Source organism: Hippoglossus hippoglossus, chromosome 5, assembly GCF_009819705.1.
Source record: "Hippoglossus hippoglossus isolate fHipHip1 chromosome 5, fHipHip1.pri, whole genome shotgun sequence".
Classification (NCBI taxonomy): Eukaryota; Metazoa; Chordata; class Actinopteri; order Pleuronectiformes; family Pleuronectidae; genus Hippoglossus; species Hippoglossus hippoglossus.
The window spans coordinates 27109576-27121034 of NC_047155.1; the positions used below are offsets into that span (position 1 = coordinate 27109576).

The 11459-nt window shown below is 40.0% G+C and overlaps 1 protein-coding gene across 1 annotated transcript; it reads left to right on the forward strand.

The window, feature by feature from the left end:
- The first annotated feature begins 288 nt into the window (after positions 1 to 288).
- On the forward strand, positions 289 to 9902 carry cfap92 (cilia and flagella associated protein 92 (putative)). Its single transcript, XM_034586541.1, has 13 exons — positions 289 to 329; positions 1316 to 1552; positions 1744 to 1919; positions 2131 to 2350; positions 2436 to 2528; positions 2605 to 2730; positions 3748 to 3932; positions 4131 to 4978; positions 5101 to 5295; positions 7478 to 7751; positions 7831 to 7995; positions 8905 to 9093; positions 9450 to 9902. Exons 2-13 carry the CDS (start codon positions 1339 to 1341, stop codon positions 9651 to 9653), a joined length of 2889 nt encoding a protein of 962 aa, XP_034442432.1. The 5' UTR covers positions 289 to 329; positions 1316 to 1338; the 3' UTR covers positions 9654 to 9902.
- The last annotated feature ends 1557 nt before the right edge of the window (positions 9903 to 11459 follow it).

Here is an 11459-nt window from a genome sequence, read left to right on the forward strand (position 1 = left end):
GAGCACAGTGAGGACAGCAAAAAGGAGCACCAAAGAGGAGATCCAACAGGATTATGCAATTACTGCCAAATTGAGGAGTCAGTGGAACATGTAATGCTTTACTGTAATAAGTATGTTAGCGAACGAGAAAAGCTAAAGAGGGAAATTGCAAAGAATGGAGTGGAAGAACTTTACATAGAAGGTCAAGACCTTAAGAATTTTGTATAGAGAAACTCAACAGTTCCCACAATGAACAGCACTTTTTTAACTGTGGAGAACTCCCTCATTAACTGGAAGAAACCTCTAGAACCAGACTCAATGTGGGCGGCCATCTGCCTCGACCAGTTGGGGTGAGCAGAGAAAAATGGGGAGGAGAGGAGAGATGGGTGGAAAAGAGGGGAGAGAAGAGAGAGAGAGAAAGGGGGGAGAGAGAGAGACCAGGAACAGTTATAATTAAAACAATAACAGTGTAAAGATGCTATTGATTATTAATTATAGCAGCAAAAATTCATATAATAATTAATTAATAATAAGTATCATTGCTAATAATAATAATAACAACAACAACAACAATAATCATAATCATAATCATAATCATAATAATAGTTGTTATCCTGCAGCTCTGGAGTCAGAGATACCTGCAAAGAGAGAGAAAGAGAGAGAGAGAGACTATGGGAGGAAAAAGACACATAGTTACTGCCAACATTACTGCAACAACCCGTTCCTGTAGATACATGCTGCACAACATCAGGAGAATACGTCCCCTTCTCACTCAGAAGGCGACGCAGGTTCTGGTCCAGGCTCTGGTCATCTCGTTTTAAGTTTAACCTTAAATGTAGAGATCGTGTCTGCCTCCCATTCACACTCCAAAAAGTAGGTTGCCACCCACCACTATACCAAACAAAGAAGAAGAATCGATCAAATATCAAATATAAACCGTTCAGTAGAGGAAGCAGATCCAGTAGATGGCGGTAAAGCATCTTGACGTCGATGGCCACCTGCCAATAAACTGAACATTAGAAGAAGAATGAGGTTATTTTACTATGTTAAAACTCTTCAGAATCACTTATGTCTATATACTGCATCTATAGTACATTAATTTAACACCCTATTCCATCATTGAAGAAAAAGAAAATCCGGTTGAACATATTCCAGACCCTTGTAAACCAATCCCTACAATAATAGGACTTCAAATTGATCATTTTTGGTCAATATCTTAAATCAAAGAAGGGTCTATGAAATATAGTTGGTGGCTGTTGACATGAAAGTGTTTTAGGTCTTTTTAAGGAGAAATGTTAGCTGCTGAGTTATGAAGCTTTGTTTTTTCCTTTTACAGTGTTTTTAATGTAAAATACTGCAATGGAGTCCGATCTTATGGCCAACACGTTGGCGGATCTTTGCAGTTCACAGCCAGACTGTGAAAAAGTTTCAGTTAAAGGCCAGGAAGGTTTGTCATCCACGGAGCAGGGGACGGGATATAGGTCAAGTTCAAGTGAGGATATCGCATTACAAAGAGATGACGGCTCCTATTACACCAAATGGACAGTTTTCATTGCCCTTGCTGTTCCAAAAGGTGAGTTTGTCGCACAGAGCACCTGAAACATTAACAATAGCTCAAGTGCTCAAACGGCTCAATGTGCTCTCACTGAAAGTTGTAAGATGAACTGATGTATTATTATGAGTCGTAGTCTGCTGAAACGTGCTACAAATCACCACAACAGTCTACTGTGACAATTAACGAATGTATTTCTTCCTTTGTTTCAGCTGCAGCTCCTAAAAAGCCCAAAAAATGCACATCTGCCTTTGAGGTGAAAGGCCACAAAGCTCAGAGCTGCTATCATATTGAATACAAGCTGTTGCCAGGGGACACAGAGACAACCAAAGTGGACCTATTAGTGTTTGGTCCAGGAGCAAAAATGTACAAAGATAATGAGACCAAGGTAACCATGACCTGGTGCATGTGTCTGTGTTTTTCTGGATGTGTGTCCTTAATGATGAATTCATGATCATCCTGAATGTACAACAATGAAGCAGCCACATTGGCTATAGTTACAGTAAATTACCTAATATAGCACAGGAAGTATTAAAATAATAATAACATTGAAAAAAATACCTTACGGGCAAAAAGTAAATGTATGGATTCTGTTACAGATTCTGAGAACGTGGTATGAAGGAGATCGGATATGGGTCGGTTGGAGCCACAGATTCAACATCAGAGTCAACAGGGACACGTTGATCAGTCTACTTCCTCATAAGATCACTCTGAATATATGGAACGCCATGTACAGACTGTCCAGCTTTCAGGCCCGCGCTGATAGGCAGAAATTCTTTAGATTGCCAGAGTATTGGCCTGAGGATTCAATTTACACATGTGGTAAGGATGAATTTCAACTGATCAAACCTTAAATGTATATTGTGTTTTTTTTTTAAATCTATGTTGTATTGTACTTTCTAAGATGACATCAAGACCATGGTAACCAAGCTGACAGCAAAAAAAAAAAAAGGCGAAATATGGTTGGATGCCAATTTGGATGTGGGCTCAGAAAAAGGTAAATTAACTTATTTCACCTTTTAAGTCAGAATCAACTGCTTTCACCATGATATTTTTGTAACCCTTTTGAACAGACAAGAACTCGGCTCTACAGGCGACAACAAGTTTTCAAAAACACAATGCTGATGCTTGTGACCTTGGGGAGATGGGAAACATTGGCACCATATCAGTTGAAGTCAGTCCCATTGGATTACTGGCAGGTGAGTCAACTTTTTATTCACCAAAAAACATTAAAGCAGTGATTTCCAAACTCCTAGGTGTGTAACCCCTTAAAATAAAGCAACGTGTTGCAACCCCTCATGATCACTTTCATATGTCTCCTGGTTATAGTCAGTTCAACCACAGAGTCACTTTTTGAGGTGAAAAACACCCACATTGTTTACATACTAAAAACATGCTTTTAGGGGATAAGGGAGTAAAGTAATTGAATTATAGTAATAAGATGGCCAAATGTAGTTACCTTCCAAGCAAAATTACAAACTATAGGAAGCAAGTGTGTAAAAAGTAGGCCTTCTAAATTACACTTGTGTTTCCTCAGACTGACTGATAGCACAGACATAAACTACAGACCTAAACTCATTCCTCTGGCCGACACCAGGATTTAACCGTTAACTGACCTTGTGTACTTTTTCTGACTGCAGAGAGCTGTTCTCAAATATTCACATTTCACTAAGATACAGATATCAAGCACATTAATTTGTCTTGTGATTCCAAGACTGTTAATAAAAGAGAAAAAAGTCATTTAAATAAGAAGTGGAGTAGACCAGAGTTAAAAAAGATTTATTTCAGCAGTATAAACTGTCAAGTTTGCAGGACTGCTGCCTGTTCACTGTCACTCTCATTTTCTGTGTTGCTCCTCAACTTTCAATATAAAATATGAAGATACATATAACAACATAGGAAAAAAAACATTTAGACCTCATTTGGAGGCAAATCTTTAAAAATATTTCACTGAAAGGTAAAATGTGAACCTTGGAGGATAAGTCGAGGGATCACCAAAGGCATGATTCGGGCCGTGGAGATTTGGAATATCGGTGCCAACTTCCAAGGAGATCAATCCAAACATTTGTTTTTGATATTGAAAACTGGTATTTTAGTCTGGCCCAGGTAGAGAACCATACTCTGTTATGACCCACTATAAACCATGCTAAAAAAGACTAAGTCTTGAAATTTCAGGCGCTGTTTCCTTTATAGTTTGTTTTTTCTCTGGGTGCCAGGTGAGACCTCAGTGACTGAACGCTTCCAAGTTTGCTCATCTGGGGTATTTGAGGTCATATGCGACATCTGCCTGGAAAGACCTCTTTTATCCAACCAACTAATAGCTGAACTTAATCCACTGGTCATCCGCATTTTGTCAGCCACCTCAATGCCTTCATCCCCGGTCCCTCTCCATGTCCTACAGGTGGGATTTGCATTGAATTTCATGTTTATTCACTTTATCTTACAATGATTTATGACTTACACTTTACATTTTTGTCAAATGTATTTATTTTTCATTCACTATTTAGCTTTTCTGATTATATACAATTTGCTTTACAATCTTTAACAATGAGTACAGTGCTTTAATAGAAGTCGATATGTGGTTTATTCCTTCTCCTAGGAAAAGTGCATGCCTGTCTATTGCCAGTACAAGTTCCATAACTTGAGCATGCACAGAACAAACTATTACGAGCATGGCACCAACATCTACTTTAGAGATGTGAATGTGATCCTGACTGGCTCGATGAATCCACAAGAGGTCCAAGACTTTTTGGATAATCCGTCTCTGCAGATAGAGGTTCGTGATCGTGACAGGAAGGTGGAGGAACAAAAAACTCCATCAACGTGTGACACAAGGTCAGAGAATGACATGCAGAGCAATGCATCAACATTTGATCCTAAAATGAACACCTATGGTATCGCAAACCTGAACCTGTCTGAGTTGCTACTTGGGAAGAAAAGTCTAAAGGTGGACTTACCAATCAAATGTGGCCCTCAGCCTCTAAAGCTGGACAGACAGAGAAGTGGATGGAACAGCAAGATGACAGATCCAGCTGCCAGCAGGGATCCCATGCCACAGCCTCCATACTATGATTTAGATTCTCAACTCAAGGTCAAAGTTGAGATGGCTTGCCCACTGACGACAGATGATGGCAGGGAGTTCTACAATGGTCCATTTGGCCGTATTGTCTACCTCATTGATTACAACAACTTCTCAGTTATTACCAAGCTGAGATCAGAGATCCTCAGAATCAATGCATCAGCCTTGCAGCTGGACTCACCCTCATTGGAAAGTAGAGAGAGAGCTCTATCAAATAAGGAAGGCCCAATGAATTCCAAGCACGATGAGAGCATGGATCTGGATTTTGTTACAGGATTTCATGTGCAAGATAAGAGGAAACACATCTTTGTTCTTGAAGGGCTGAAACATAAAGCAGTGAGGAGACTTTGGGAGGCTGTTCCTATGAAGTAAGACCATGAACACTCTCTTGCCCTTACAGCTTGTGTTAACATTTTTCTGCTGTGCTGTCCATTAGGACTGACTGTTTAAATTTCAATCTGAGACATTCAGTCTGTGTGGTGTTTTGTAGGTTAAGTGGGACCGAGGCGGAACAGGTGATCGTCCTCTACAATTCAAACCTGGGTTTCTTCAAGTGCATCTATGACTCATTAGATGTGAGTTTGAGTCCCATCCATCTACGTGATTCACTGCAGAGCATCATGAGACAGCCTCGGATCTACATTAGGGGAAAGGTACCCCAACCCTGCTTCCAGGCTTTGTCAAGGTACTCATGAGATTATGATTACATTTGAGGACCATGCCAGTGATTATTATACTGTGTTTATTACAATTCAAGAATAGTAAAATAAGAAAAGCATTGTCAATTGTATTGGCCCCATGATGGCCGCAGAATAAGCTGTAGTATAGCATACTATAGTCTATAGACATAATATTGATTAATTGAAATTTAAGATTAAACCTTTGACCTTTGAGTTGAGATTGTTTTGGCACATGAACAGCAGATATTTGAGAATGGTTGTAAAATATACATTCGGCACACAATATACTATACTATATTATGCTATACTATGCTATGCTATGGTATGCTATGCTATCATACTATATTATACTCATTCCACTGTCTTAATCAGAGACAACACAGCTAGTTAACCTTGCATCGAAATCATCATAATATACACTACCGTTCAAAAGTTTGGGGTCACCCAGACAATTTCGTGTTTTCCATGAAAACTCACACTTTTATTTATCAAATGAGTTGCAAAATGAATAGAAAATATAGTCAAGACATTGACAAGGTTAGAAATAATGATTTTTATTTGAAATATTAATTTTGTTCTTCAAACTTTGCTTTCGTCAAAGAATGCTCCATTTGCAGCAATTACAGCATTGCAGACCTTTGGCATTCTAGCTGTTAATTTGTTGAGGTAATCTGTAGACATTTCACCCCACGCTTCCTGAAGCACCTCCCACAAGTTGGATTGGCTTGATGGGCACTTCGTGCGTACCATACGGTCAAGCTGCTCCCACAACAGCTCAATGGGGTTGAGATCTGGTGACTGCGCTGGCCACTCCATTACAGACAGCATACCAGCTGCCTGCTTCTTCCCTAAATAGTTCTTGCATAATTTGGAGGTGTGCTTTGGGTCATTGTCCTGTTGTAGGAGGAAATTGGCTCCAATCAAGCGCTGTCCACAGGGTATGGCATGGCGTTGCAAAATGGAGTGATAGCCTTCCTTATTTAAAATCCCTTTTACCTTGTACAAATCTCCCACTTTACCAGCACCAAAGCAGCCCCAGACCATCACATTACCTCCACCATGCTTGACAGATGGCGTCAGGCACTCTTCCAGCATCTTTTCATCTGTTCTGCGTCTCACAAATGTTCTTCTGTGTGATCCAAACACCTCAAACTTTGATTCATCTGTCCATAACACTTTTTTCCAATCTTCCTCTGTCCAATGTCTGTGTTCTTTTGCCCATATCAATCTTTTCTTTTTATTGGCCAGTCTCAGATATGGCTTTTTCTTTGCCACTCTGCCTAGAAGGCCAGCATCCCGGAGTCGCCTCTTCACTGTAGATGTTGACACTGGCGTTTTGCGGGTACCATTTAAAGAAGCTGCCAGTTGAGGACCTGTGAGGCGTCTATTTCTCAACTAGAGACTCTAATATACTTGTCTTCTGGCTGAGTTGTGCACCGGGGCCTCCCACTTCTCTTTCTACTCTGGTTAGAGCCCGTTTGTGCTGTTCTCTGAAGGGAGTAGTACACACCGTTGTAGGAAATTTTCAGTTTCTTCGCAATTTCTCGCATGGAATAGCCTTCATTTCTAAGAACAAGAATAGACTGGCGAGTTTCACATGAAAGTTCTCTTTTTCTGGCCATTTTGAGAGTATAATCGAACCCACAAATGTGATGCTCCAGATTCTCAACTAGCTCAAAGGAAGGCCAGTTTTATAGCTTCTCTCACCAGCAAAACAGTTTTCAGCTGTGCTAACATAATTGCACAAGGGTTTTCAAGGGTTTTCTAATCATCCATTAGTCTTCTAAGGCGATTAGCAAACACAATGTACCATTAGAACACTGGAGTGATAGTTGCTGGAAATGGGCCTCTATACACCTATGTAGATATTTCATTAAAAACCAGACGTTTCCACCTAGAATAGTCATTTACCACATTAACAATGTATAGAGTGTATTTCTGATTAATTTAATGTTATCTTCATTGAAAAAAACAGTGCTTTTCTTTCAAAAATAAGGACATTTCTAAGTGACCCCAAACTTTTGAACGGTAGTGTACATAATACCCTTGGGCAGCTAAAACTTGTAAAATGGTGTCCTTTGAGCTCTTGCATGTATCTATTTGCAGTTGGAAGAACAGCATGTATATGTTTGCATAAAATGTATAATAAATTACATAACATAGTTATTTCGTTATTATTTTTCCTAGGTTAAGCCAGCTGTGTCAAGTAAGGCAACTCAAAGACGCGGTGCAGTACGACCTCTTCCCCTCAGCTGACATGATTGTCAGCATGAGCAGGGAATATGGCACATCTGCTGAGCAGTGGGAGCAGAAAGCCATTGCAAACACTATGATGGACCTGCCCACTCACCCTGTCAGGATGAAAAGACATGCGGCGCTCGACACCGACAACACAGAATATATCAGATGGAAACACAACAGGCAACAGACGTCAGCCCAGCACTTCAGGGACTACGTCCAGGTTTGCAGGCCTTAGTAGAGTAAATAGAGTACAATCTGATTCATCAACAGAGTTACTCAAGTGTTTCAATTTATTCCAGGAAAATATTCAAAATATGCAAGACCAAAGTGAGCTGTTGCAGAAGCCAGAGGTTGCTGCATTAAGGTTGGATCAGGCTGCAACCATGCCAGTACACAACTACAGCATCCAGACCTTGAATTCAAATGTACAAACCAGGGAGCTGCTCTGCAGAGAGATGGCTAAGGTATAGTAAGATACAATCTACAGTACTGTTTTATACATACTATTTACAGTGCATCTCAGTATATCACAGAATATCTTGGTGTAAAACTTAGGTTTCATTTCTTGTTTGTGTGTGTAGTCCCTGTTAAAGTTTCCTTCAACTCACCAAATCTACACAAACCTTGTAAAGTGAATATCATAACTGTCCTTTAAGGACCATCACAGTGTGTGTCACTACAAATCAAGTATAATTTACAAGACAGTGAATTTCTTTGCAAACAGCTATGGACAGTAATAGATTTGCTTACTGCTTAACATCCATATGCAGTTTAAGAAAAGAGTGAAGACATTACAGTCAGCGGATCTTTAAACTGAACAACACTTTATGAATCAGCTGATAATGTGTAATGTGGAAGGAGTCAATGTGCATGTAACACATGGGGAATTATCCCCAGATTCTGCAGTTCATTCAGCTTTATTTTTGTGTCATAGCTTGCAAATGTATTGTTTGAGTGATTCCCATAGCTAACTAGCTTAGCTGTGATTAACATAGCACCTAAAGAGTCAAGCTATTTGCTTGAAGACTAAAATAGAGCCAAAAGTAAGGGGTCCAGAAAAACTACTGCAAATGAGTGACAATACTGATTTGTATCTGCTGGATGTGTAAATTGGCAACTACTTGATAAAAAAGTTAGATATGACAAATTATGAAAACAAATTACAAATTATTTATAGCTGGTTTAAAACCCAAATTACCAGTGCGAACTGCTACCTTTAATTTGGTCCCTGTCCCATCCACCAACACAAAGGAGGCAGGGTTTATGACACGCACTGCAGCCAGCCACTACCAGCCAACCATCTCTATCTACAGTCTATTGCTGGAACACACAAAGAAATCAACTAACATGTGTTTCTCTGGTGATGACTTCAGGTGCCGGGCCGAAGGTTCACCTACAGTCAAGAGTATCTCAGTGCTATCGTGGAGCCTGGAGACATGGCTCCTAAAAAGGACTCTGGCTCTACTGCTGCCTCTACAGCCTGGTTTGGAAATCTGAGCAGTGACAGGTCCAGGGTGCACCCCAGACACCCAGATGAGGCTCGTTTGGATGAGCTGAGGAAGGTGAGGTCACTCTTCATCGTCCAGCAGTGTGGGGTTTCACAGGAACAGGAATGCTCAGTTTATTGACATTCCCATGAAATTCAGCAGAGAGATACAATTTCTTCACTGTTTACCTACTTGTCCTTCTTTCTCTGCGACCAGTATGTTTAGGTCAGGATAGAATAGCGTGTAACATGACATGACTAATCACATTAGCTTCAGTTGTCCTGCCCTTGAAATAATTTATTGTCCCAGTGGCAGTCAAAATATCATTTTAAATGAATTTGAAGCATCCGAATTATCTCAAGAGGTGTCAAGTGATAGTGTGTGTTTTTAATAGAGCGTTAAGTTGATAATACTGTCCACTGTGTTTCCAGCCGTGGAGAGAGAACATCCTTCATGCCAACACACTGAAGCCCACACTTTCACGGGACAGATGGGTGTGGAGTCAGCACCATGAGGACTTTCAGCTCTACAGCAAACCTCCAGCAGTGGTGCCTCTAGAAAGGTTTCATAGGGGTGGCCAGACGGGGCCACTGAAAATCTTGAGGTGGCACACCAAAACCAAAAGCCTTAACTGAATTTCAGGAATTGTATTATGCTGTTGTAGTATATAGGCTGGTTGAAAACTATGGCAAAGAGTTAAGGAATCGCCTACTGATATACTTTGGTTTCTCGTGATACATTTAAAGTTACTAATGATCTGATGTGCATGGACTAATAATGGTACAGTTAACATTTTGAGTTCCACAACAATCCGTTTTTAATATGTCATATGTGTTAGTTGATTCATTGTTTTTCAAATAGGCTTGTTGTCCTTTACCTAAAAATAAATAAATAAATCAAATAAAAAAAAATATATATATATATATCGTAGAAAGTAGAGTACATTTATCTTAAGGAACAAAACATCAACTGGGAACAAGCCTACTCAAGTAAAAAAAAACACACTGACCTCCAATTATGTACAATAAAGCTTTATTTGACTGTTGCTGAATACTTTTGTAAAGGAAAATACGTAATAGTATATACAGTATACACAAAAATGAAAAATAAAACAAAAAAGCATCACCATGGCAAATGTACTTTTTTATCTCTTTATAAATGTTAATTGTTTATCTCTTATTGCTATTGCCCACTGGCAGATGCAGACAGAAATACAGAAGTACATAAATACTCATATCTCTGCTTCATCAGGCCACACTTTTCAATACAGTTTTATTTGCCTGTTGCTGTGTTTATTTTTTTGTCACATCCACAAAATCATTAAGATTTATGGCCCTAGCCCTTCTCGACTCTACACCTAACGTCCCCAAATCGCCCAATCGCTTGTCAGTCCTAGTATTTCTCAAGACAGTCTTGATTTACTTTAGCACAAAAAAATTGCGCTCACATGATGCATGCTCACAGGTTATGCAAGTCAGTTTGTACAGTTTAAACATTTTGTGGAACACCTTCCTATATGGCTCCAGGAAGACAGTGAGCCCTATTAAACTGTTTGGTGTTTCCAAGCCACTAGTTTGCTTCCTCTCAAGAATTCGCTTAAGCTGGGGGATCTCATATTCTAGATCCTCAGTGCTGCAGTTGTATTGTGAGGCAAATGGAAATACTACATCTTTCTCACAAAATGTGGGACTGCAGGGATTCAAGGCTTGTATCCCTTGCGTTATGACTCAATATTCTCTAGAAAATCTTCTCTCTACCTCAGAGATAAGCACATCAATAATTGGAATGAATGAACCTGTCCGAAACGACTCCTTCTCTGTGTTGACCTGTCTTTCAACTATTGGAGTGCATATGTAATACCCTTCAAACCTAGAGCTTGGTGTGATCTGATGGCCTGGAGGTGCAGCACTGATATCGCATTGCTCGGCAAGGGTCACAGTATTGTCCCACATGTCATTAAACAGAGAGCCCTCTCTACAACTGTCCAATGTTCCAAAAAGAGAGTCAGCAAGTGTAACAGCTGTTCCAAATTGAGTTGTGGCAGATATTTTGTCTCACCATAAACGCCGTTGAATGTTGCAAGGAGGCCAACAAACTTGAGATCTATTTGGGCTAATAGACCTCATGCCTCTACAGCTCTGTCCCCATTTCTCTCTTCTCATATTTCTTTTAGTAGACGTATGATGGCTGGCAGTCTGTCCCTCACTGTCTTGCTAGCATTGTACCTACTTGCCCACCGTGTCTCTGTCAGCCTTTGTAACTCTCTCGGGGCCCCCTGAACCGTCTCCCTCTGTACCTCAAGCTATCTTTGGTGCACATATGACCCTGACACAAAGACAGTTTCTGCAAAAGAGAGAAGAAGCAATAGGCTTCAGGGATGCACACACTGTCAACTAATACTAGATTCAAGAAATGTGCATTGCAGTGAACATAATGAGTTA

Coding starts and splice junctions, on each gene's coding strand:
- cfap92 (XM_034586541.1), top strand. CDS start 1,339: ATGGAGTCCGATCTTATGGCCAACACGTTGGCGGATCTTTGCAGTTCA. Junction 1,920..2,130: donor ACAAAGATAATGAGACCAAG/GTAACCATGACC, acceptor ATTCTGTTACAG/ATTCTGAGAACGTGGTATGA. Junction 7,752..7,830: donor ACTTCAGGGACTACGTCCAG/GTTTGCAGGCCT, acceptor AATTTATTCCAG/GAAAATATTCAAAATATGCA.